The following is a 27,555-nucleotide window of genomic DNA, read 5'->3' as shown; positions in this document are numbered from 1 at the left end:
CCGAAGCTGCCGCTGAAGCTACCGCTGCGGCCGCCGCCAAGTCTGAGCGAGCGGAGCCGCGATGGGTGAGTGAGGCGGCTCAGCAGATGGGCGTTCGGGCTGAGGTGTTGGGGAGCGGGGTCTGGCGAGGGCCTGTCTCTAGTCTGAAGCAGATGTCTGAAGCATCCAGATAGGTATGGGAGGAGAAAGCAGATCGGGAGTGTCCCTCAGACCAGTTTAGGGCCAGCGTAGGGCCGCACGGGGAGCAGCCCCCGGATCTGGTTCCGGACAGCTAGCGCCCCGGGTGTCCCCACGTGGTAGCCTCGGGTCGGAGCTCGCGCTTCCCGGGGTAAGCAAAGCCCTGCCCTCTCACCCTGCTCCTGCTGTGAAGCTGGGGGCCGGGCTCCGGGCGGCAGGCCTGGACGCCACCGCGGAGAGCCTGCTTCCGTGGGCATTTGGCCGACGCGCTTCCGAACGAGGTGAAGTCCTACCTGCCTACATAGAGGGTAGAGTCCCGTGGAGAGGAGGCGTAGGGAAGGCCAGCTCTGAACCGGTAGCCAAGGGCAGGCCGGGTCCAGCAGAGCTTGGGCCTTTGAAGGCCAGGAAAATGTCCCAGTCGGCACAGAAATGGGGTGGTTCGGCTATACTCAGTGACAGCCTTCTTAGTGTTAGAAAGACCAGACTTCTTGGCATAGACAGGTCAGAGACTTAAGGTTTCTGGGCCAACTCTGGTTAGGAGAAAAAGAGAGAGACCTGTTGATCTTTTTAAAGAGGATACTGGATACGAAGACCGTTGCCCCTAAAGATATGATGGTGGTCTTTGAATTCAGGAACAAAACCAGCATTGATAATTTATTGACATCAGTAAAGTTAAAAACTTTAAAATTTCTAATCTGTACGTGCAAACATCATTGCCAATGCTTAATGTGTCTCGTTTAACCTAGTTGCAACCTAATGGGATAGGTACTGCTGTTATTCCTGTTTTACAGATGGGGAAACTGAGGCTTATACTGGTAAAGTAACTTATCCAAGGTCACACAGTGATTAAACCAGGGTGATCACTCCTGAGCCCTAGGAATTAACTGGTGCCTTTTATGGCCTGGCCCTCTAGTGGTGGGATAAAAGAAGGAGGGGACAGTTTCAACCCTGCATAAAGTTGTGAAGTTGGGTTTTGTTTTGGATCTAGTTTGAAATCTTTAGTCTGAACAAAACTGAAGAAGTTCAGAGTGAATTGCTGACCCCTACCTATTGGAAGAGTATCGAGATCCAAAAGCATTTGCGGAGTTTGGTATAATCTCTGATTCTGAGGGAATATAAATTACTTTCTCTGCCAGTTATTTCAGAATCAAATCTGGCCTGCCACTTCCTACCACTCATCCAGTTACTTAATTTTCAAACAAAATTGTGTGTAGAGGAGGTGTGCAACAAACCCTATGTTCCTCCATTTCTGAGCCCTGACATCTCTAGGAAGGGAGCATGTTTAACCTAGTAAGAGCTCTGCAAACAACATAGCATTCGTCCCACCTTCAGTACAGAGATTCTTCTCCATAAAGCTCTCTCTGGAAAGCATAAGATTGATTTAGGAACTTAACTTGTACCCTGGAGGGAAAGGAGTAATCTGTGAGATTCATTTTTACAGATTGAGAAACAGTTTCAAAGAAACTAACAGCTAATAATCATCAGCCAGAAGTGATATTCTTCCACATTTTACTTTACATCAACCTCTACAACCTCTACGGTTTTAGGTATTAGCTGGGTGGTGGCACACGCCTTTGATGCGGATCTCTGAGTTCCAGGCCAGCCTGGTCTACAGAATTCTAGAATAGCCAGGGCCACACTGAGAACCCTGTCTCAAAAAAAGATCTAAGGTGTTAAGTGAAGTTAGTACTTAGTATTTTTTTTTCTGTTAGAATGTAAAAGTTCTTCAGTGCAAGAATGAGACTTGACCAAAGTCCCAGAAAGAATTTTTAGTATATAGAGTGAGGTGACTTCCAGCTCAACTTCAGTGATATATAAGAATATATTTAATCACGATGTATAGTCCTGGGTAGTCCCCTTAGCAACAGTAAATTGATGCTTTGAGAAGATAGGTAACTAGTGTAAGGCTAGCAATCTAGGCCCTTTGGGCACTGGTTATCATACACCACAGCCTTCACCAGGCTGGTGTGTTTCACTGCCTCGTATGTGTACCCTCCCAGAGCCTTTGTTGGTGATGCAGATGTTCTTGACCATCTCTAGCAAAGACCACTACCTGATGAATTCTAGTGGGTACAGGCTATCTTATCATCATTGCCACTGGCTTACTAACTGGGCATTTGGCATTCTCTCCCCAAATCCAAGAAGCCTTGATTAGTGTAAACTCCAAACCAGTCCTTGTAATTTTGTTGTCCTAAGTGATAGTTGACTTAAGGCTACTTAGATCTGAAAGTTCTGGAACTTCTAGAAGAACTTTTCTTATTTAAAGCTGACTTCCCCTGGCTTTTTCCCCCTAAAGATTCATTTATTTTATGTATACAAGTACATTGTGGCTGTCTTCAGACACACCAGAAGAGGACATCAGATCCCATTACAGATGGTTGTGAACCACCATGAAGGTGCTGGGAATTGAACTCAGGACCTCTGGAAGAGCAGCCAGTGCTCTTAACTGCTGAGCATCTCTCCAGGCCCTATTTTTTGGCTTCTTAAAAAGAGATTCTTGTTTGGAAGTTTGTATTTTAGACTATTTTAGAAAAGCCAGTTCCCCGGAAGCTGTCTTACTGACAGCTGGTGTGTGCTTGTGTCAATGGGGTTTACTGAACGGCCAGCCATCTTTCAGATACTTCACTCAGGTTGTGTGTTTTAATTGAAACTGAAGCACAGGAACTCTTCACTGTGCTGTGCATCCAGGCTAGTGTGTACGTCTGAGTCTTTGCTTTCTGGGTTTGGTTTTTGTTTTCTTCTTGTTGTTTTTCAGTAGTTTAGGTATTGAACCCAGGCAAAGTCATAGAATGGTCATGAACAGTCATGTCCTGCATAACAACTTTCCTGTGAAGAGCACATCTATTCGATTATAAAGCTAACACCTTCTACTTGGCTAGAGAACATGTAGCTGAAGAAGCTCTTGTCAATCTTAGTGAGTTCTTTTAGAGTTTGAAGTTCTCAACCCAGCATGCTGGCTTGCCCCATTTGTCCCAACTACGAAGAAAGCCGAGCAGGGACTTTTTGAGCCCAACAATTGAAGGAGCCTGGGCAACATAACAAGACCCTGTCGCAAAGAAGTTTTGAGCTAGGTGGCTGAGGTCACAGGTGATTGCTGCCTAACCTGATATCTTGAGTTTGGTCCCTGGAATCCAGAAATTGTCTCTTACTACCATGCACACACCTATTTTCCTCTTCATGAGCACAGACTATATATATTGGGTTGGAGATATGGCTTAATATTAAGACCACCAGCTGCTGTTTAAACTGGAGTTTGGTTTACAACTCTCTGTAACTGCAGATCTTGGGTGTCTGACACCTTTAATCCCAGTTCCCAGAGGCAGAGGCAGGTGGATCTCTTGAGTTCAAGGCCAGCCTGGTCTACAGAGTAAGTTTCATTCAGGACCACCAAGACTGCAAAGAGAAACCCTGTCTCAAAAAAGAAACAGACAAACAAAAAGCCTTTTTAAAAAAAATGAGTGCTTTGCCTGTATGTAAATGTGTGCACACTGTGTGGGTGACCAATGCCAGAAGGGGACACCAGCTCCCCTAGACCTGATGTTATGGGTAGTTCTAAGCAGCCATATGAGTATTTGGAAGCAAACCCAGGTCCTTTTTAAGGACCTTTTCAAGTTTATTTTAAAGCACTGAGCCATTTCTCCAGCACTTAAAAGGTTTATTCATTTTATGCGTATGCAAGAGTGCCTGTGTGTGTGTGTCTGTGTGTGTGTGTGTCACATGTGTGCTTACTGTCCATGGATGCCTGAAGAAGGTGTAGGGTTCTCTGGAACTGGATATGAGATATTTGTTAGGAACTGAACTACATCCTCTGCAAATGCTCTAAGCACTGAACTATCCAGCTGGAAAAAAAATGGGAAAATAAATCTTTTTGGTTTTTTTTTTCTTTCCTTCCCCCCCTCAGGTGTCTTGGGCTTTTTTTTTTTTTTGAAACAGGACCTTACTCTGTAGCACCAGGTGGCCTGGAACTTTCTACTTCAGCTTCCCCTGTGCTAGAATTACAGGCAAGCTCCACCATATTTGGCTGAAAAACAAAAACATTTTTTGGGTCAAGAGACGGCTCAGTAGTTAAGAGCGTTTATTGTACAAGACCCAAGTTCAGTTCCCAGTATCCACATCAGGCAGCTTGCAACAGCCTGTGACTACATTACATCTGTAGGCACCTGTAATCACCCACATACATGTACATATAGGTACAGACACACAAAAGTTAAAAATTAGAGGTTTTGTTTTGTTTGTTTAGGAAAATGAAGTGGGCCATGGTAGTAGATGCTTGATTTTTCACAATCCTAGTGCTTAAAGGCTGAGGAAGGATTCTCAGTTCAAGGCTGGCCTGGATTATGCAGTGGAACCATATCTCAAAATCAGAAAGTGAGGTTATAAAGAAGACATTTTTATACAGTTGTGTACTGAATAAAAAAATTAATGTATTTGTATTTTAACCTATTATTACAAAACAGTCAAAAAGTTGTTAAAATTTTCAAAGTTTATAATGTAAAAATAAAAACTTTTTTTTTTTTTTTTTAAGATTTAAGATGGCTCTGGTTTAGAGCACTTGTTTCTGCAGAGGACCCAGGTTCAGTTCCCAGCACCCACATGGCATCTCACAGCCGTCCATAACTTCAGTTCTGGGGGGTCCAACACCTTCTGCTGACCTATGAGAGCACCAGGCATATATGTAGTTCCTTACACGCAGGCAAAATATTTATGCTCATAAATATAAAAGATATTTTTTAAACTTATTTTTCTTATGTGTACTTAAATAAGTTTCTGTGGGTGTGTGCCTGTGAGTGCAGATAGAGACCTGTAGAGGCCAGAGAAGCACATCAGCTCCCCTGAAACTGCAGTCACAGGCATTTGTGAGCCATTAAGTCTGCACAGATCCAGGGAGTCAAACATGGATCTTCTACAAGAATAGTAAGTGCTCTTAACCACCCAACAATCTGTGCAGCCACAGAGAAGAAAAAGTTGTACGTTTAGGTGCAGTGTTAGTTACCTGCAGAGGGAGTGACAGCATCATAGGCTCCGCATTTTGACACACTGCTCACTATTAATTCTCCTGAAGCGACTTAGTGCTGCACTCCCGTCAGATGCTGAGTCCTATACAGTCGGCCTTCTCTGTGCCGCAGTGTTTTCTTTCCGTACTGTTTTTATTTTTTGATGCATAAATGCTTATCATTTTGTCTTTCCTGTAATATTCAGTACCATAACATTTTTTTAGCCTATGAGCAATAGGCTATACTATATAATCTAGGTGTACAATAAAATATACCATCTTAGTAGGATCATGTAAGTAGACTCTGTTCACACAGTGTTGAAATCTGTTAAGGATGAATTTCTCAGAATATATCCCATTGCTATGACTATTAATAGACCTTAAAGCCTCTGTATAGTTGTTACCAGAATATGGGCTATTAAGGGTAGTGTTCTGCCTCTGTAAAAAGCTCTTTTCTGACTCTGAAATTGCTTCTAGCAATGCCAAAAGTATGTGGCATAATTTGTAAATAAAGGGTAGTTTAAGAGTGTGAGTAGATTCAGCAAGATGGTGCTTGCCACCAAGTCTAAAATCACATGTGGAAGATGGAGATGACAAAGTCCTAGAAGTTGTGTTGGACCTCTACACATGCACCTAAGCCAACATACATGTAAAATAGATGTAATTTTTTTCTTGAACGGACAGCTTGGGTTGTAGCTCAGTTGGCAGAATTTTTATCTAGAATGTACAAAGAGCTGAGGTGATCCCCAGAACTTCATAAACAATGAATGTTGGCAAGCAAGTTCAGGGCTAGCCTAGGCTAAATAAGACCAGGAGTTAACCACTGAGGACTAATGTAGGGAAGCTTTCTCCATGCTTTCAACTGCCAAGATTGCTTTTAAAAATATTTTGAGTACATAGGCATACCTTTAATCCCAGCACTCAGGAGATATAGGCATCTCTCACAAATCTCTGTGAATTTGAGGCCAGCCTGGTCTGCAAAGTGAGTTTTAGGATAGGTAGGGCTATACAGAGAAACCCTGTCTCAAAAAAAGAAAGAGAGAGAGAGAAATCACTTGTATGCCTCCTATCTGCAGATTAGAAGGTAAGATCAGATTCTCTGGGACTGGAATTACAGGTGGTTGTGAGCTATTATGTAGGTACTGGGGCTTGAATCCAGTGCCTTTGGAAATACAGCTAGAACTCTTAACTACCGAGTCAGTATTCCTTTTTCCAGTCCCAAAATATGCTTCCAAAATCTGAATCTGCAGGTCAGCATGCAAGGATTTCCTATTGTTTTTTCTAGTTTTATGACATTTTTGCCTATCCTGCATTCCACTCATTTCCTCTTTTGCATGTGAGCATTTCTAGTGGAGTGTAAAATTCTAGAAATTGTTATATTTATTGGGCATGAGTATGGGTTTGCCATGGCACACATGTGGAAGTCAGAAGTGTCCCTTCCGCTTGAGGGACTTTAGGTTCTTCAGGCTTGAGCTTCCTCTGGTCAACCCAGGGTATCAGCCTTGGTGGTAAGCACCCTGGCCTGCTGTGCTATCTCAGTGGCCACCACTAGGAAACTCTTTAAGTAGTGTGGTAGTCTTTGAAAGAGATCATGATAGTGACAGTGATTGAGGTGGCAATAGTAGGGAATAGAGGTAAGAATCTGAGTCCCTGGGCTGGAGAGATGGCTCAGCGGTTAAGAGCTCTTCCAAGGGTCCTGATCAATTCCCGGAACCACACGGTGGCTCCCAACCATCTGTAGTGGGACCCAATGCCCTCTTCTGATGTGTCTGAAGACAGCTACAGTGTACTCATAGCTCATGTTCATAAAATAAATAATAAATCTTAAAAAAAAAAATCTCAGTCCCCTGGTTGGGTTTTGGTTTCATGCGGTGGCTAAGCTGAGTATGGTGAGGATCAAGTGTGTCCCCTGTTTACCCAAGCAGCAGAGTAGATGGTAATAGTGAAATGTGTCTAAATGCAGACAATTTAGAATACCTCTGATTTCCAAGGGAAGGCATCTAAAGTCTAGGAATAAGGTTTCCTTATCTGTGTGTTTGTCTCTAGATATCTCGAAACTATAGAATCAAAAAGCACCTGTTCTTAGGGTAAAAAGAATGGGAGGAGAGCGGCAGCGCTGTCTTAATCCAGGTAGAGGAGCCAGGCGGTGGTGGGGCATGCCTTCAGTTCAGCAATTGGGAGGCACAGCAGGTGGGTCTCCGCCTGCCTCTTTTGTCTCCCCAGTGGCTGGGGTTAAAGTCATGAACCAGTATGCCCATCAGATGCTCACTACGTGGCCTTGACTGGCCTGGAACTCACAGAGATCTGCCTGTCTCCAGCATATCAGTTCTGGAAGTAAAGGTGTCTATTGCCACACCTGGCAAATAGTTTTTTATGTTTTTGGTTGTTTGTTTGTTTAATGTGTGTTAGTGTTTTGCCTTAATGTATGTCTATGCTGCATCGTGTCAGGTGCCTATGGAGATCAGAAGAGTGTGTCAAATCCATGATAACTAGAGCACAGAGGGTTGTGAGCCACCATGTGCGTAGTACTGGGAATAGGACCTGGGTCCTGTTAGAGTAGTCAGTGCTCTTAACCACTAAGCCATCTCTAGCCCCTGAGGATATGTTTTTAATGGCATTTAGTGTGTGTGCAAGTGACAGGTCCCCCACCCTTTTTAAAAATCTTCCTTGTTAAGCATAATTAAAAAACACAAGAAATCTGAAGAGCTGAGGATGAAATGTGAATGACAGAGCCTGGCAGTGGTGGCACAGTCCTAGCACTGGGGAGACAGAGCACATGGAGCTCTGAGTTTAAAGACAGCCAGGGCCACATAAACCCTGTCTCAAAAAAACCAAAAAAATAAAATATGTGAATGACAGACAAGGCTGCCAACATTAACTTTTGCCATTTGACTTTGAGATCTAACACTCAAGAGAAACCTCTATTCACATAATTTTGTGATATACATTTTGTTTTTGTTTTGTGAGCCAGTAGCAGTTCTGCTCTTGAACTGTTAGAGGCTCTCAAGATGACTGCCAGTAAATCCACTTGCCTCAAAAGCCTGGTGACCTGACTCTGACCTTCACATGTGTATTTGGCAAATTTGCCTGCATACACACAGACACAATCCTAATAGATTTTTAAAAAAATTTTTTTAAAGAAAAACCAGTTCGAAAGATTAAAATTTGACATTATAAGATTGAATTTCAAAAGTTCTTGAAAAGTGACTCAGCCCAAGTATGTTTTATACATGCTTGGCCCAGGGAGTGGCACTAGTAGGAGGTGTGGCCTTGTTGGAGTAGGTGTGTCACTGTGGGTATGGATTTAAGGGCCTCACTTTAGCTGCCTAGAAGCCAGTCTTCCACTAGCAGCCTTCAGATGAAGATAAAGAATTCTCAACTCTACCTGCACCAAGCCTGCCTGAACGCAACCACATTCCTGCCTTGATGGTACTGGACTGAACCTTTGGACCTGTAAACCAGCCCCAATTAAATGTTGTCTTTATAGAAAAAATTCTTGGTTCATGGTATCTGTTCATATCAGTAAAACCCTAAGTAAGACAGAAGTTGGTACCAGAGACTGGGGTATTGCTGTGTTAGGCTTAACCATGCTTTTGTTTGGAAGAATGTAGATTTGGGGACTTGGGTTTGAAAGGCCATGGAATATTCTAAGTGGGGCTTAATGAGCAGTCCTAGTAGGACTATGGAAGACTTTGTTGCTGTGACTGATTTGAACTATGCAAACCTGATCTAAGATTTCAGTGGAGAAGAATTTCAGTATATGGCCTAGCAACTGTTTTTGTGGCATTTTGGTGAATAATGTGGTTGCGTTTTGCCCTTATATGAAGAGTCTACCTGAGTCTAAGGTAAAGAGATTTATATTATTTTAACAAAGGAAGTCTCAAAAAAGCCCAGTAGAGACTTTGTTCTCTGGTTAAGTCCCATGAAGAGTGTTTTGAGCAAGTATAGCAAGCTTAGAAAGGAAAAATATAAAATATGTTAAATGTAATATATTTAACATTTAATATATTAAAATTTGTGGTTTAAGTATTAAAGGGGCACCAGGAAGTGAAATGGAAGTGAATCTTGTGTTCTAGGAGATAACATTAGATTAAGGGATCTTGGGGCTAGATTCTACCCAGCTAAATTTAGATCCAGTTGTTCTGGTGTACACCTTTATTCCCAGGAGATTGGCATGCTGATCTCTGAGTTCAAGGTCAATCTACAGAGCAAGATCCAGGACAGCCAAGCTTAGGCAATGAAGGAGTTGGAGAAGAGGAAGCTAGTGATAATGTAATAGAACAAGGGGCCATTTTCCAGCTCCTGCAAGCAGCAGAACTCAGCAGCTTTGGCCACGTGCCTCTCTAGCTTTAGAGTCCAGAATAGAAAGTGTTACTGGGACAATTGGTGCTGGTTAGCCAGAGCTAAGAAATTAGTGGTGATTAAGAAGAGACCAGCATCCCTGAGGTGAAATCTTCTGGGAAGTGTTTTCTGAGAACATAAAGAAGCTGTGTTTTAGAGATAACCAAGGTTGTACCTCATGTTGCAGCTGTACTTGGTAATATGTAAGAATCATCCAGGTAGTACTAGTTTTGAAGACATGAAGGGGTCATGAAGAGCAGCTGAGGCTTGGGACTGTGAGAGGCCATGGAAGGTCATTGGTGAAGGTGCATCCTCATTTGCAGTTGATGGCCTAGGACTGAAGGGTCATGCAAAGGATCTGAGGCTTGGCACCATGAAAAGAGCTACTAGTGAAGCCTAGTTGCAGCAGAAGATCCTAGGTAGGGTATTGTAGATGCCAGTACCATGGGATAATCACCAAGAACAGAAGCAGCATTGGGTGGATCAACCTGAGCTTAGAGTGCTACAGAGGGCAAAGCTGGAGAAGTGACTCCAGCCCTTTGGAGGAGCCCAGAAGATCATATGTGGATCCTCATTGGAACAAGAAGTTGTGACATTGAAGTTGCCTTGAAGACCCCAAGATGTTTGAGATGCCAGAGCCATAGGCGATCTACTGAGGAAAGCTGCTAACAGGGAGTAGAACCAGCCAAGGAGAAAGAAGTTTGTTGCAGTCAACAAAGCTGAAAAAGGAGTTTTGACATTAGATTTGGAGACAGTTTGGAGTTCGCCCAGTTGGTTTCCTGTCTTGCTTTGGGGATTACAGTTAAGTGATTAGATGGATCTCAGGAGAGACCTGGAACTTTGGACTTTTAACATTGTTGAGACTGCTGTAGACTATGGGGACTTTGGAAGTTGGACTAAATGTATTTTGCATTCTGTTATGTTTAGGTGTGGTCTCATACACTCATAGATTTGAACAAGCTTAGGGGCCCAGGGAGTGGAATGTGTTGGTTTGTATATGCTGAGTCAGGGAGTGGCACTAGTAGGAGGTGTGGCCTTTTTGGAGTAGATGTGTCACTGTGGGTTTGGGCTTAAGACTCTCACCCTATCTGCCTGGAAGCCAGTCTTACTAGCAGTAGAACTCTCAACTCTGCCTGCATCATCCCTGCCTGGAAGCTGCCATGTTCCTGCCTTTTCTCTCTGAGACAGGGCCTCACAGAGATCTGCCTGGCTATAATACCAAATTTTTGCTGTCATCTGTGTATTCGTTCATAGTAATAACTAGGTAGACATAAAACTTATGCTAGTCTGGTTATCTTGTCTTTGGTATGACAGTAAGTGAAGTATGTTTTAGAAGAGCATCTCTGCATGCTTGGTTTTATTCATCTCTATTGTGTTATGTCGACCCTCTGAGTATCGATGTTCTGTACTGACTGAACTCTGGAGATTTTTTATGTGGTGATTCTAATGTTGTAGGTGTTGGCTCACCCATTAACTTTGGGTTTGTTGTTGCTTGGACTTTGATCTATAAAGAGAATTTACTGTAAAATTATTTATTGTGAAAATGAGTTCCTAAAAATCAGGTGTGACTGATGAAGTGGGGCACTCTTAAGCCAGAGGGAACAGCATCTTGAGGTGGGAGTGTCTGTAGTAATGGGATTTTCTCATGTGCTTCTGAAGATGTTCATCCTTCTATTCTTTGTTGCCTGCTTCTCCAATGAAGTCATAAGTAGATATTTGTGATAGTTACTTATCACCATGGTAACTAAAGAAGCAATGTGGTTCCTATTTCAGTTTAACTGTCAACTGTGCTCAAAGGAGAGGACAGCCTCTGGGACAGCACAGGCTCAATCATGAAAAACTATGTGTCAGGTACTAAAGGGCAGCATTCCATAGGGGCTTGCCTTTAGTAGTCTCATCTACCTGTTTAGGGACCCATAGGAGAGGCCACTGTAGATCATTGTGTGTATGTATGTATGTGTGTGTGTGTGTGTCTGTGCATGAGCGTGAGCACACAGCGGACATGTGAAGTCAGAGGACAGCTTGCAGTAGCTGATTCTCTCCAGCTGTGTGGACCCTTGTAACAGAACTGGGTCCTGAGACTTGGTGGCAAAACCATCGCCCACTACTGAGCCATCTTCATTTGATGGCTTGCTTTCTTGTTTTTTTATTTTTAATGTACATTTGTTTCTATATACCTGATGCCCCATTTGTGTACAGCAACCTGGAGAGGCAGAAGAGGCATCCAGTGCCCTGGAACTGGAACTACAGATGGTTATGAGCTGTCATGTGGGTCTGGGAACTGAGCCTGGATCCTCCACAAGAGCAGCCAGTGCTCCTCATCACTTCTCCTTCCCTTGTTGGTTTTTTTTGTTGTTGTTGTTTTGTTTTTGTTTTAAGATTTATTTAGTTTTACTTTGTGTATGAGTGTTTTGCCTACCTATGTGCCTGGTACATTCAGAGGTTAGAAAATGCCACTGGGGGCTGGAGAGATGGCTCAGCAGTTAAGAGCACTGACTGCTCTTCCAGAGGTCCTGAGTTCAATTCCCAGCAACCACATGGTGGCTCACAACCATCTGTAATGGGATCCGACGCCCTCTTCTGGTGTGTCTGAAGACAGTGACAGTGTACTTATGTATAATAAATGAATGAATGAATGAATAATAAATAAATGAATGAATGAATAAATAAATAAATAAGTGGTGCTGGATTCCATGGAACTAGAGTCTACAGATGGTTGTCAGCCACCATATGGTTCTTGGAATTGAACATGGGTTCTCTTCGATGACAGCACGTACTTTTAACCACTGAGCCATCGACTCAGCAGCCCCTCCCCCCTGAGATAATATATCTTCAGGGGCTTTGCCAAGTAAACTTCCAAAACATCCTAGATGCTTCTCTGCTTCTTCATTCTATTTCTCAGGGCCAGAAGTTATTTGCCATCTTCCTATACTTTTTCCTTTATTGATATTCAAGTAAGTGCTACGCTCACAGCTCTGACAATTTCTTCCCTTCTAGAGACCATGGCAAGCCCAGGGAAAGACAATTATCGAATGAAGAGCTATAAGAACAATGCCTTAAATCCTGAGGAAATGAGACGAAGAAGGGAGGAAGAGGGCATTCAGCTTCGGAAACAGAAGCGGGAGCAACAAGTAAGTTAACTGATTACTCTCAGGTGCGCCCATAGGGACTCTGACCAGCTTCAGGGATTGCCTTTGCCCTTCATCTTTCTGCCAGGGGCAGTGTGGTTCTCACCCTTCCTAATGCTGCGAACCTTTAATGCAGTCCCTCATGTTGTGGTGACCCCAACCATAGTTATTCTGCTACTTCATAACTTATGAATCATAATGTAAATATCTGTATTTTCCAATGGTCTTAGGCAACCCCTCCCCTCAAAGGGATCTCTATCCATAGGTTGAGAAACGCCAGCATAGGAAAATGTAGTTTATCTACAAGCTAGTCATCTAATTTGTTTCCTTGTTTGTTTTGTGGGTGGTATGCATGTGTGCAAACTCTGTGTGTGTCCATCCAGACAGTGATACTGTAGTCTTTCCCAGTGTGGTGTGTGTGTGGGTGTGTGGGTGTGTCCCCATCCAGACATTGATACTATAGTCTTTCCCAGTGTGTGGTGTGTGTGTGTGTGGTGTGTGTTCCCATCCAGACACTGATACTGAAGTCTTTCCCAGTTGCTGTCCACCTTAACTTTTATCACTGAACCTGGAATCCACTGATTGGGTTGGCTGGCCAGTGTGCTTTAGAGACCATGCCTCCTCCGTGCTGGGTTTATAGCTGTGTGCTGCTGCACCTAACTTACACACGGGATCTTTACAAGCATTCAACTCATTAATCCATCTCCCCAGCCTTCTGGGTTCCTTTTGTAAAGGAATGTTGGGAAATTTGGGAAAGGAAAAAATTTTAATTCTTTTCTAAAAATTAAACCAAGTGTCATTTTTATTCCATATTGGATTTGTAACTTCCTGTTCCCTGTGGTTTTCCTTGCTTGGTTGCTTGGGCTGCACATGGCGCTGTGCATGGTGTGGCATGCAGATGGAAATCAGGACAGCCTCTGAGTGTTAGTCCTCACCTTGAACCTGGGCTGTGCCTGGGTCTCCTTTTATCATGTGCTAGCCAGTCTCCCTCCCAGCTGTCTGTGGTAGTGCTGGCGTGACAGTGGGAGTGCTGGGGACTCCAACTCAGCTCCTCATGGTTGTTCAGAGGTGCTTTGCCCACTGAGCCATCTCTTAGTCCTGGTTTTTGTTCATCCTTTAACATAAATTTGGGGCTAGAGAGATGACTGAGCTGTTAATGGTGCTTACTGCTCTTGGAGAGGACCTAGGTTTGGGTTTTAGCATCTACAGGGTAGTTTACAGCCATATATGATTTTAGTTCTAAGAGACACACTCTTCTGTCCTCTGTGGACTCCTACATGCATGTGCTGAACCTGAACTTACTCAGGCACATATGCGTACATGTAAATTTCTTTTTAATTTAAAAACTTGAAAACTATTTTGATCTGGCAGTGGTGGCTCATGCCTCTAAGCCTAGCACTTAGGAAGCAGTGGCAGGTGGATCTCTGTGAGTTCAAGGCCAGTGTAGACAACACAGTATCAGCACAGTTAAGAGAAACCTATTCTATCTGTGTAACACAGTTATCCTGTTAGCTTCCTTATCTCCTCCTTCCCAGTAACTCCTCCCTCCATGCCTCTCATTCCATTGTGCCTACTGGGTTTAGTAAGGGTTGTTTGTGGGAGCATAAGTGGAGGTCATTTAATGACTACTAGACAGTTTACCAGTGGCTGTACTTCGCCAGCTTCCTTGTGCCTTTTGTCTTCATACTGCATACAAATCCTGGGCTGCCTTCTGTACAAGCAGAGCCATATAGAAATGCTCCAAAACAATCAAATCAAAACAGAGAAGCACTTTGATTTCATGCGTATGTGTATGTTTTGTGTATGTATTTGTACCTGGTGTTGGCATAGGTCAGAAGAGGGCACTGGATCTACTGGAACTGGGTAAGATTCAACTGGGAACTGAAACCAGGTCCCCTTGATTAGCAACAGCTAGCCATATCTCTAACCTTTTGTTCTTTTAAGAGTCTTCTGTGTTAAATGTACTTAGGACAGTGGCAATTGGGGACACACCCTGAATCCCAGCACTCAGGAGGCAGAAGCAGGTTGATCTCTGAGGACAGCCAGGACTCCATAGAGAAACCTTGTCTCAAAAAAGAAAAATGCCCAGGCCAGAGACTGATCTTAACTGAGTCTTAACGGCTTTTGTCACATTTTCTTTGTCCTCCTGGAACTCTCTGTAGACCCGGCTGGCCTCAGTGAACTGCCTGACTCTCCCTCTCAAGTGCTGGAATTAAAAGATGGAGCCATCGCCACCCTTATTTTTTTAATGTTTTTTCATCTCCTTGCCATTACACAAAGTCCAAAGGTTTGTTTGTTTGTTTTTTTTTTTTTCAATTGTTTTTGAAGAATGTGAGTAGATGTATCACAGAAAACAGAGCTGTTGAATATGTTTCATGTCTTCTAAGAGGTTGGCCTCACTTTCCTCATGTTCATATTTTCTTGTCATTGTGTCATAATCTGCCTTCAGTTTGGGAGTGATGTTACCCTCTGTCTCCTCTCTTCTCTTGTCAGCTTTTTAAACGAAGAAATGTAGAGCTGATTAATGAAGAAGCTGCCATGTTTGATAGTCTGCTGATGGATTCCTACGTAAGCTCCACAACTGGGGTAAGCCCTGCAAGGCACGGTCACTGTTGCTGTCAGGACAGAAATCAGATGTGAAGGTTTCCTGGCTTTTTGTGGCCAATCAGCAAGGAATCAACTCTGCAAATCCCTGCAGAACCATTTAGGGAAGCTGCACCACAGACAAGGAAGCATTTTTAAATATTGTTTCTTGAAGCAGATATGGATTGGATAAACCCTCCTCCTGGATCTATTATGCCCTCCTTGCTTGAGGATCTTAAAGAGTAGAATGCCGTGCAAGATTATATGCTCCCTTCTGGTTTTTTTATTGACCCACAAGGTCTTAACCTGTTTTCTATTCTAGGAGAGTGTGATCACAAGAGAAATGGTGGAGATGCTCTTTTCTGACGATTCTGACTTGCAGTTAGCAACCACACAGAAATTCCGGAAACTCCTTTCTAAAGGTATAGAGAGCCTGGTCCTTCTCAGAAGGGCTGTGTAATTTAGCCTCTTGTCTCTTTTATTTAACTCCTACTCATTGCTCATCCTACCTTTCTGGGTGGGTTTTCTTTGAACAAGTCAGGTATATTCCCACTTTATATTGATATTCCCTCTGCTAATAATCCCTTTCCCCAAAAATCTTCAGCACCTTCTTCAGCTACTTTTTTTGTTTGTTTGTTTTGTTTTTAGTTTTTCAAGACAGGGTTTCTCTGGAAAAAGTCAGGATAGCCCTGGCTGTCCTGGAACTCTCTCTATAGACTATGCTGGCTTTGAATTCACAGAAATACACCTGCCAATGCCTCCCAAATGCTGGGATTATAGGTGTGGCCCACCACCACCCAGCAATAGCACTGAGTGGCCATTGTTAAAAGGGTAATATATAGGCTAGGGATGCTCATTCCTTGGCCTTTTCTCTCTCTCCTTTTCTGTTGTGCTTACATTTAGGAAGCCACAGGTGAGCATATCTAATTTAGGTTGTGTTTGTAACATGCCAAAGGTATTCCACAGCCGTAGATGAGCAAAAGATAGTTTTGGAATGTTTACTAAAGTGGTCAGGGCATCTAAGATTATGACTGGATTAGTCCAAGCTTCTCACTTTTCATGTCTTTCCTGTCTTCCTCTAGAGCCGAGTCCTCCAATAGATGAAGTTATTAACACTCCAGGAGTAGTTGATCGGTTTGTGGAGTTTCTTAAGAGGAATGAAAATTGCACATTACAGGTAAAGGCACTAAGATCGAATGGCCAGATGAGAGTTCCACAGAGACTTGTCTCTCTGGTCTATATCTGGAGATGGGAAAATAATATGGGGAAATTACCAGTTGAAGTTCCTTCCTTAAAAACATGTTAGTACAGCCTGCAAACTAGAAAAGAGAACAAACCTGAGTTTGAGACCAGCCTGTTCTACACAGTAAGTGTCTTTAAATGAGAGACAGACACACCCAGGATACATGATAGGAGAGAACTGAACTCCTACAGGTTGTTCTCTGACGTCTACTAGCATGGTATGGCGCAGACACAAAAAATAAAACGGTTTTGGATTCTTATATGAACCTGGCTGAGTTTCCACAGTGTATATATGCAAAGATGGGGGGAAAGCTTTATGCTTTAAGCCAACACACGCTAATACTTTCAGCATGCAATAGGCTGGAGCATGATTGCCACAGGGTTGATACCAGCCTGGGCTACATAGCTAGACCTAGAGGGGATGGGGGTGGGAGGGAGAGAACCCAAAAAGAAAGTTTTTAATTTCAGAGATCTGAGAATGTGATACATTGTTTCATTATAAATCAGTGTTATTGTGTATTCATCATATATTATTATGTAACAAATTTTGTGAGCTATAATATTTTATAAAATAAATAAATTTAAAAATATAAATAAATAAATAAATCAGAGAGTTTAGTGTATTCTAACTTACCCTGATGCAAATCACTCACTGTGTCTGAGTCTCTTGTCCAGAGACAGATAATGAACATCAGATCCATCAGATCTTGCTTGAAACACAGCAGAGAGTAGGTGGAGATGTAGGTGTGCTGTAGGTGTGCTGGCTCATGCCTGTAGTTTCAGCATGTAGGGAATAGAGTAAGACCTTAGAGAGGGAAACTGGGGAGAGGGAGTATACCATCACCCTTACCCTTGTTTCAGAGATGAGAGAACTCCTGGGTTATTAAACCCAAGTTATTAAATCCCATCACTGCTCTGCTGCTGACTAAAGGATGGTGGGGAAAGACGTGTTTGTTTTGGCTTCTTTATATGCTGGAGGCTGGCCCTTGTAAGGAAGGTGGTAGGTAGGGCTGCTCTCAATCTGGAATGACCTCTCAGTTGTTTTGTAATCTCACTTTCAGTTTGAAGCTGCCTGGGCTCTAACAAACATTGCCTCTGGAACCTCTCAGCAGACCAAAATTGTCATTGAAGCAGGAGCTGTCCCCATTTTTATAGAGCTGCTTAATTCAGACTTTGAAGATGTACAAGAACAGGTAATGCTCAAGATTTGATTAATGTTTTAGTGGTACTGACAGTATAATAAATATTAATGCACATTTAGAGAAATATGGAAAAATGAACAAGGCTTGATGTTTCCGCATTTGACAGTTGGTTAGCCTCTGATACTTACACAGAAATGGAAAGCAGTTATGCAGTCTTTCTTTACCTCATGTGGACCTGGTCACAATGGAAAGAGTCAAAACTTTTTCTCCCTTCCTAATGGAAGTTTGTCTCTGGATTCAGTTCTTATGGCAGCCTGTCTTTCCCACTCAACCAGGGCCTTCTGGGGAAAAGCTCTTAGAGAGCAAGTGCTCAGCAAGAATAATTCTAGACCCTAGAATCTAGGGAGATCAGTTCAGTGTGCTGTCAAGCCCTAACACTGTCCTCGTCCTGATGGACCACTTTGTATTCACTGATTATAAGCAGTCACAGAAGCTACCAGGCTCTGGGTGACAACTCTTCCATTCCTTTTCAGGCAGTCTGGGCTCTTGGGAACATAGCTGGAGACAGTTCGGTTTGCAGAGATTATGTCTTGAATTGTTCCATTCTTAATCCTTTGTTAACGTGAGTAATTAACAACAGCATTAGCACCTGGGGGTTCTGTAGGGTGCCTAAGTGGCAGTACATTTTGGGGGAAGTTTATTTGATCCCTTAAGATCAGGGATTCCTGATCCCTGGGTCAGGTAGTGTTGGCACACACCTTTGGTCCCAGCCCTCAGGAGGCAGAGGCAGTCAGATTTCTGAGTTCAAGGCCACTTTGGTCTATAAAATAAGTTCAAGGATGACCAGAGTTACAGAGAAAACCCTGTAACAAAACAAAATCAGGTAATGAGGCCTAGCATAGAGGTGCATACCTTTAATCCTAGCCCTTGGGAGGCCAGCCCACTGTACCTGGCAAGTTTCAGACCAGCCAGGACTGAACAGTCACCCATTTTCAAGAACAAAATAGTCATAGGGGTCTAGGTTATCCTCTAGGGTTTATTGGTAACAGCCCTGTGCTAGAGCATCAGTGCTCAGATTATGGCTTCATTGTTTACAGACTCCTTACTAAGTCCACCCGATTGACCATGACGAGGAATGCAGTCTGGGCCCTGTCAAACCTCTGCAGAGGAAAGAACCCTCCTCCAGAGTTCGCAAAGGTGAGAGCTACTTACTAACTGTGATACCGGATTCCATCATAGGATTTTTTTTTTTTTTTTTTTTTAAGTTTTGGGGAAGACCCATGAGAGTCTCAAATCATGTCCAAATAAAAGGCAATTTTCAGTGTAGAGGGCTATTCTGTGTATCAAAGTAGGAAAGTGAAAAGGTGGTTCTGCAGGTTTTATGGCATTCCCAAGGTGTAGAGTTCCATGTTGGGAAGGGGTAACCACGATAGGCTTAGTGATAAAACTGATGTAGCCCTATGATCAGTTCTCCTTACTCTGCTTCCAACAGGTCTCTCCTTGTTTGCCTGTATTGTCCCGCCTCCTCTTCAGCAGCGACTCAGACTTGCTGGCAGATGCTTGCTGGGCCCTCTCTTACCTGTCTGATGGCCCTAATGAGAAGATCCAGGCAGTCATAGACTCTGGAGTCTGCCGGAGATTAGTAGAGCTTCTGATGTAAGTGGTTTCAGTTCAAGAGGGTGAAAGTTTCCTTAGCTTTACCAAGGTCAAAGAACTCTAACCAGTGAGGCATGGTGGTGCGGCTGTAATCCCAGCACTGGGAGACTGGGACAGGAGAATTGCAAATTCAAGGATAGGGTGGGCTACAGTACAAAGACTGTCCCACAAAACAAAGCAAAAAAGCTACAAAAAACAGATTGCAGACCCACCCAAAGGTCTGGAGCTGGAAGGAATACAGCTAGTGTTGTTTTTCAGCCGGGCTGAATGTGACATGCTGCTACCCCACTAATCACTGTTCTTCCTCTGTAGGCACAACGATTACAAAGTGGCGTCTCCTGCCTTGAGAGCTGTGGGTAATATTGTCACTGGGGATGACATCCAGACCCAGGTGAGGATGAAGAGGGATGGGATCTTAACTCAGGTCAGCTGCAGAAGAACATAGAGCTGCTTGTGGACAGAAGTCTTCTTGTGTAACTACCGGGTCTGCATTGCACTGGCAGCCTGTGTGTTACCAAGTTCCTCCTCCTCTCAAACAATTAGAAACAAGTCCAATTGGTGCCTGTGCAAAGAGAGCTAAATGGACTGCCTGGATTCCCTGGAACAGGATAAGGAATGAAGTCTGGGTGTGTCCTTTGAGAGCCGAAAGCTGTGGGATCACTCATACTTCTAGACTCCTAGGGCTTTTACCTCATGGTAAACTTGTGTTAACCTCTTGCACCATGTGTGGCACACACCGTAGTCCTAGCTAGCACTTACGAGTTAGAGGCAGAAGGCTCAGCTAGTTCAGGGCCATCTTCAACTACATGAAACCCTATCTCAAAAAACCAAAAATATGAAAGATAATTCCTACAAACCAGTAGCAGAACGGGGAGGCTGGAGTAGGAAGGAAGGAGCCCAGGACCAGCCTGCACATTACAAGGTCCTGTCTGCGAAGAGTAAAATAGTGTGATCCTGCACACACAGGAACGTGGAAACGTAAGGTAAAGTAGAACTGCTCTTCCAGAGGTCCTGAGTTCAGTTCCTGCAACTACATGGTGGCTCATAACCATCTGTAATGAAATAAATATTAAATAAATAAAAAAAAGAATTCTTAATATACCCTGCATATTAGCTCAGTACGTGCCTTGCAAGTATTTTCTAATATTCTGCACTTTGCACTGTTTATGGTATCATGGTGCATATCTATTTTTAATTGGATTAACTCTAAATATCTAATTTTGATCCTTTTCTTATGCTTTTGTGTTCTAGGTCATTCTTAACTGTTCAGCCCTCCCTTGCCTCCTCCACTTGCTGAGTAGCTCTAAAGAATCAATCAGGAAAGAAGCTTGCTGGACGATTTCAAACATCACTGCTGGCAACAGGGCTCAAATACAGGTAGATTTGCTTCCCAAAAGAAGGCATTTGTTTCCTATTAGAAATTGGAGTCAAGGCAAAGTACATGCAGTGTAGCTCAGTAAATAGTAGGATGTTTGCCCAATTGAATTGCCTGGATTCAATGCCCAGCACCTCAAACAATTGGGTCAACATAACTAGTTGGTCATAGTGGCAGCTAGGTGATCCCACACCTGGTCCCTTCTCTAGTAAGAACAAAGAACTTGCAGGTAGGTTAATGAAAAAGAGCCTGAGTTGTGATTCTTACACTAGGTTTGCCCTTTCTTCATCTTTTCCTCTGAGACAATGCCCCATGTAGCCCAAGCTAGCTTCAAATGACCTTGAATTCATGGTCTTTCTGCCTCCACCTTCCAAGTATTAGAATTACAGAAGCATATGTCACCATGCCTGATCCATCTGCCTTTTCTCCTTAAACTGTCATTCTGCCTCTATACTCCATCCTCATTTCTCTTTCAGGCTGTCATAGATGCAAATATCTTCCCTGTATTAATTGAAATCCTTCAGAAAGCAGAGTTCCGTACAAGGAAAGAAGCAGCCTGGGCCATCACCAATGCCACATCAGGAGGAACCCCTGAGCAGATCAGGTAGTATTCCTTTCCTGTTGTCTTAAATGATATGGGTGCTATCCTTTGTTTATGGCTTTTGTATGACTCTAACTGGCTTTGGATGGGAAAAGTCTGCCCAAGTCTAACCATATTAAGGTTTAACTAGTAAGCTGCTAAGTGATCTTGGATGATAGAAGAGATTGCTGTGTTGTTGATAGTGGTTGTTTTTCTTGAGACAGAATCTTAAGACAGGCTAACCTATCCTACCTCTGCCTCCCAAGTGCTGGGATTATGTGCACATACGTCTATACCCAGCTAAGTCTTGGGGGTTTTTGAGTTTTATTTGTTTTGTTGAGATTAAAGCTCTCTGTGTATGCTAAGCTCTCCTTGAGTTTGTGGTCCTCTTGCTATAGCCTCCTGGCCTGGGATCACAGGGTCGTAGGTACATGCCTCAGCCTCCGGTTGGTACCTATGCACCTTTATTCTAGTGTTCATCATCTGAACATTAGGAGAATCATACAAGTTGGCTCTGTCTTTCCCCCTAATTATAATCTACTAAAGGGAATAAAGTCTGTACATATTAAAGTCTCAGGAAAAAGGAAGTCATTGAGTTAAAACATTAAAAGGAAAATATAAGGTGAGTATGATGGTGTACAACTTAACTCTGAGGTCAGAAACAGGCAGATCTCTGAATTCAGTGTCAGCCGGTCTATATAGTTAATCTCAGGTGAGCTATGGCTACACAGAGAAACCATGTTTAAAAATGGTGCCGGGGGTAGAAAGGAGGGTTAAGTATAGTATTATGTAGTAGGCCTTTTAGATAGAAAAGAACAATAGATATAAAGGTCCAAGAATCAGGAATCTGGAGATTTTCTCCAGTTTGACCACAACTGAATAACCTGATACTAATTTATCATAGAGGTGGTACTCAGGGCAATAAGGAGCCTGAGGAATTCCTTAGTCTGTCTTGGCTGATAACGCTGTAGGCAAAGTGACAGTGTTCATTAGGGAACAGATCGGTGGCAGGGAGGAGGTAAGGATAGGTGAAGGCTAGGTAGTTGGTGCTGAGTATGGGTGTGTATGAGGGAGACCCACAGGTCAAAGCACCTGGTGTACTTTTATGTATTCTGTATTCATGTGGAACGTACGTCCTTTCTGGTCCCCAGGTACCTGGTATCACTGGGCTGCATTAAGCCCCTGTGTGACTTGCTGACTGTAATGGATTCAAAAATTGTACAAGTGGCCCTCAATGGACTAGAGAACATTCTGCGGCTTGGAGAGCAAGAGGGCAAGCGCAGTGGCTCAGGGGTCAATCCCTACTGTGGCCTCATTGAGGAAGCCTATGGTAGGTTCTCTCCACGACCTCATATGTCCATTTGTGGGGAAATGTTGGAATACCTCTAATATTTTATGTAACTTGTGTTTGAGATTATTTTTCTTACTACATTTATTTATCCATTCATTTGTGTGTGTGGATGCATGAATGTGGACGTGCATGGTATGGCACGTGTGGGATGAAGGACAACCTGGAGGAATCAGTTCTCCCTTTACCATGTGAATCCCTAGGATTGAGCTCAGGTTGTCAGATTTGAGAGCCTTTACCTTCTGAGTCATCTCACCAGCTCTTGAGTCCGTGCTTCTAAAGCCAGTGATGAGTTCCTGTTCCAGCCAAGCTATCCTAAGCACAGGGTTTCAGACCTTTTCTTGGGAGCGGCTGACTTGCGCTAACTAGCCAGGTACATAGAAGTAACTACTCTCACTACCAAGCCTCCTTGTCCCACCATCTCTGCCCTCTGAGGAGCCGTAGGTCAGTGCTGTTCTCATAGGCACTACCTACCTCAAAAGTAGATGCAATACAACTTATGCAAGAGGAACAGTGCAAAATTTGATATTACTGCCAGGAGCTAGAAAACATGCATTCCAACAGTCTCTCCTGTAAAAATACTGGATTGCCTTAGCCAGCCTATCTCAGAAGAGACAAATCATGATTTTGCTCAGTTAGCTTACAACAAAATTCAGTCTACAGCCTTTAATCAATCAATTGTGCATGTGCGTGTGTGTATGTAGACAGACCAGAGGTCAACCTGAGGTATCGTTCCTCAAGATATGTTCCCACTGCTTGTTTGGGACTTGAACTTCAGGAAAGGAAAGGTACATACCTGTTTTCTTCTTACACCATAGGCTTGGATAAAATTGAATTTCTCCAGAGCCATGAGAACCAGGAAATCTACCAGAAGGCCTTTGACCTCATTGAGCACTACTTTGGTGTGGAGGATGACGACAGCAGCTTGGCCCCTCAGGTGGATGAAACACAACAGCAGTTTATCTTCCAGCAGCCTGAGGCCCCCATGGAGGGCTTCCAGCTATAATGTCTGCCTCCGGGGAGGGGAGGGGAGGGAAGCACCGGCAGCCAGCAAAGGAGCAGCCTTCTGGTGAGCAGGAGACCAGCCACCACACACCCGCTGCCCTGGAGACTGTGCTCTTGACCTGCTCATCCCCTTCCCTGGAGGGAGTGCCCTCTGGACAGACAGAACCATCTGAGGCTCGAATTGGGTTTTGTGACAAGAAGGGGACATGTGGGTTTCTCCTCCTTTTACACTTTATTTTGGCTGCACACATGTCTTTAACCCAGGAGCCCAGGGGTAGACAAAGGAGGACTGAGGTAATCAATTTGCACCTTTAAATTTTTTTTTCTTTTATTTTCTTTAGTGGTGACTTCCTTCCCAATTATCTTTCTTCATCCATCCCAGTCCTCTGCCCTGACGTGTGTAACTCTTGGGTACTTGAGCAGATGGAAAATTCCAGAGGTGGGAGGTGGGTGGGGAGGGGAGAAGTCCAAAACAAAGTGTTCTTGCTCTGACCGAATATTAATCTTGTATGCTTGGATTATTTAATTTTTTCTTTTGCACATTTTTCTTGTATTAAAGTTCTTCCCAAAAAGCTGGATTTAGAAACCCAGCTGCCAGCATTGTCTGGAAATACTGGCTAATGGGGAGGCCCCTGTGAGACGAAGGTCCCTCCCTCCTCTGACCCTGTGCCGAAGACCTCTTTACTTTAGGAGGATCCCCTCACTCTCCTGGAGCAAGTACACCAGTGGAGTGCAAGGGAGGGGCACAGGTCTGTAGACAGGTCTTCTCCTGTGTAGCTCCTGACCCTGCTTCCTACCCACCTCCTGAATGGTGCGACCCAACTTCATTTGTTTACTTGAAAATTCACCTCAGAGTTGAATGAACCTCTGAGGTGGCTGTGTTTTCTCCTGAGCTTGAGATGGGGGGCTGTGGTCCTTCCTTCTCCTGAGGAGAAAGTCCTTGCTCTGATGACCCATAAGTTGCAGAGGAGGTTGGAGTTAGTGTCGTGTATTGGGATAGTCATGAATCCCTGCCTTTGGCCTTTCTTCTTCCTTCTGCCATAGTTGGATCATGTATATTTTACTTCCAAAGGAGAGAATGTCAAAGTTCTGTATTTTTTTTTAATAGTCTGTATTTTAAGTAGGTCAGTCTTAATTGGTCTTAGGAGGACAAACTGGATGTGAATGGGATGCTGTGAGGTAGACCAGAAAGAGATGTAACCTTCTGCTCAGAGGACTGAACTTGGTCCTTATTTTCTCTGCTTGTATTCTGGGCCACCACTTGGGACCAACTCTCACTTCTGGAACCTTTATGAAGTAAATCAGCTGGGTCTGATTGTCCCAAACCTGAAGGGAGCAAGGAGAGATCAAGCCCAGTGAAGTGTGCTGCTCTGTTCCTTGCTTCCAAGCAGGAAGCAGCCTGCCTTCTGTCAGCCACTGTTACCCACAATAAGTCATGACACTGCTGCTTCTCCTGTTAGCAGAGAACCCTTCTGAGGATCCTTGTACCTGGCTTTCATTTCCCCTTTCTTGTAAGTTAATCAGATGCCTCCCTTTCACTCATTTCCTCCCTGACCCCCCCCCTCCACTTTCTCTTTCCTCTCTTCTCTCTCTCTGAGTAAAGCCAATCCAGTGCCTCAGAGGCTGCTGGCCTATATTTTAAGGGGTTACACAGTACACTAGAACCGAACTCTGGGAGCTGGGAATGGGGTACATTGTAAGCCAGGTGGTACCTGTGAAGGTGGCAGCACAGTATCCCATTGTGATGGACCCCCCCCACACCTCCCCTTACCCACACTTTTCTTTCTCTAGAACAATGATGTTCTTACTTTTGTTCCCACATCTCCCTGTGCCCCACACTTGCAGATCTAAAGTTCAGGTTCTTGTTGCTGGCCTCTGCCTTTCTATCCACCGTCTCTCCTTTAGTTTTGAGTTCCTGCTCCAGATTCCGCTAAGAAAGCTAGTGCAGGGTTGATACTGAAAAGTTCATCCAACAGTGACCATGTTGGCGAGTACCTTCTGGGAGGGCAAGTGACTGGGCCTTTTTTTATCTGACAGAAACTGTTCCTAGTTCAAAGAAAAGTTCTCTATGACATCATCATCGCCCTTACCTGAACATCTCAAGTGACAGGACCCCAGCTCTGGAGCCAGATTCTTACCATGAGACACAGATGTCCTGCTCTTGCTTTCCTCTGCCCTTTCTTCAATAATCTCTGGCTTCAGAGCAGATCCTGTACCACATGGAAGAGGTTGGTTATCTGGCTGCACTAGGTGTCCCACACAGATCATCTTGACTGACTGACTGCTCCTGACACAGACTGGCTTCAGTTTCCAACTCTCCCCAGTGACTACAGTCCGTGATGTTGGTTACAGCCTTTTGGTACCATTATTGCTTGGGTCTGTGGACACAAGTGCTTCCAAGGAACAGGTATTAATAACCTGTTTTTTTGAGACCTTTGGTGTTGCCTTTACCTGGGACCTTGTATCTACTGTTTGTCCTTCCTTCTGTACCTGGAAGTCATCCCCAGGAGCCTGTTTTCTGAAGCTAACCACGGGTTAGAGCTGCTGTTGTATTTAGCTGAGGGGGAGGAAACAGTTCTTATGCATGGAGTTTCTTTCTCTGAAACCAAGCCAATAAAGAGACACACTTCCCGTATGGAGGAAGTGTTCTACTTCTGCCTGCAAACCCAGCAGCCCACTCTCGCAGCTCTCCATGTCCTGGAGGTCTTTGCTCTTTCTGCTCAGACCTCAGCTCTTCTCTTCCAGCCTCACTCATTTTGGTATCCATCCTCTTGGACATTCTTCAGGCTTAGAATCTGACTTTTCAAAGGCAAAAAAATGGAGCTTCTTCAGGTCCATGCAGATTCAGGAGGGAGACAGGATGGTGGCTAGCTTCCCTAGCAGGCTAGGGAAGTGTGTAGGGCTAGGTGCATTCAGCCATAGGAGACTCTGAACAGTGACAGCTTCAAGTGGCACATCCTGAGAAGTGGTAAGAGAGACTCCCTAGCACATTCTAAACCAACCTCATCCAGTATTTTGTTCTGTTTTGTTTTATCTTTTGTATTCTTTTGTTAAGCCAACAAACTGAGAATTTGCCCCTCAAAGGATCCATGTGGTGGATACTAGCTTTGGCCAAAGGCCTTCATAGCCAATTCAATCTCCCAGTCTGTCCTCTAGTCCCACCCCAGAATAAGACACAGATGACAGGGAAAGAATCTACGGTCATCTTCAACCAAAATCTGAATGGAACTTATTTTCCTTTGAAAGAGCATCTTGTTTGAAGCCTGAACTGTGTGCAGGACCAAAGCTGTAAGAAAAGCAGCCAGGAACTGGGGAGCCCAATATTACCAGAGGGGAAGTGCTCTTGTGATGTGTCTTCAAGGGCTTGGGCTTACCTACCTATTTCTAGGCTAGCCTGACTTCTGAGGCTCACATTAGCACATGCTGATGACACCCACTAGCCCTGCCCTCCTGTGGCTCTGATTTTAAGGTTTTGGTTTAGAAAAAGAAGCAATATAGCATGTGCAGGGAGCTGTGGGGGAAGACAGACTGCCTGGAGACCTGTCAGGTTCTCACCACGAAGCTGGACAGAGGTATTGGCTTTGTTAGCCAGCTTTTTTGGGAATCACTTTTTTTTTCCTTTAACCTATTATATAAATGAAGTGGGTATGAGGTCTCAGCTACCCAGAATATGGAATATCGCTCAAGAAGAGCTTGGGTTTCCAGGTAAGAACCCTAGAAAGGTGAATTTAATCCTCACAGGTTTTGCTTTCCAAATTCATTTGCTTTTATTTTTCTAAGAACTGTAAACTCTATTTTTTCATGTTCTCAGGGCCCCTGGGTAGACAAACAAAGCTTGATTTCAGAGCAGAAATAGGCCAAGAAACCATGGCATTGAGTGTGCTGAGTCCAGACAAATGATATTTATATACACATCCAAATTTGAAGAGAAAATGTATTTCTTTAGGTTTCAAACACTGTAATAGATACAAAACAAAAATAAAAA

At 43.8% G+C, this 27,555-nt stretch overlaps 1 protein-coding gene across 3 annotated transcripts; it reads left to right on the top strand.

Moving 5' to 3' along the window:
- KPNA6 (karyopherin subunit alpha 6) lies at window positions 1-27,555 on the top strand. Of its 3 annotated transcripts, none has more exons than XM_080921892.1 (14): window positions 1-65; window positions 12,509-12,642; window positions 15,133-15,207; window positions 15,545-15,644; window positions 16,305-16,399; window positions 17,526-17,657; window positions 18,140-18,228; window positions 18,704-18,803; window positions 19,099-19,262; window positions 19,575-19,653; window positions 20,514-20,639; window positions 21,114-21,241; window positions 22,369-22,547; window positions 23,384-27,555. In XM_080921892.1, exons 1-14 carry the CDS (start codon window positions 62-64, stop codon window positions 23,569-23,571), a joined length of 1,593 nt encoding a protein of 530 aa, XP_080778018.1. In that variant the 5' UTR covers window positions 1-61; the 3' UTR covers window positions 23,572-27,555. The 3 variants fall into 3 exon arrangements, with proteins under 3 accessions (XP_080778018.1, XP_080778016.1, XP_080778017.1); XM_080921890.1 differs by having other exon boundaries at window positions 15,133-15,225; XM_080921891.1 differs by lacking the exon at window positions 1-65 and adding an exon at window positions 380-458 and having other exon boundaries at window positions 15,133-15,225.

The sequence above is a fragment of the Micromys minutus genome (genome assembly GCF_963924665.1).
Source record: "Micromys minutus genome assembly, chromosome: 9".
Taxonomy (NCBI): domain Eukaryota; kingdom Metazoa; phylum Chordata; class Mammalia; order Rodentia; family Muridae; genus Micromys; species Micromys minutus.
The sequence above is the reverse complement of the archived record's forward strand: the minus strand, read 5'-3'. Positions and strand labels throughout refer to the sequence as shown.

Excerpts from the sequence above, each read along its gene's own strand:
- KPNA6 (XM_080921890.1), top strand. Across the intron at positions 12,643-15,132 it reads AACAGAAGCGGGAGCAACAA|CTTTTTAAACGAAGAAATGT; the intron begins GTAAGTTAACTG and ends TTCTCTTGTCAG. Across the intron at positions 16,400-17,525 it reads ATGAAAATTGCACATTACAG|TTTGAAGCTGCCTGGGCTCT; the intron begins GTAAAGGCACTA and ends TCTCACTTTCAG.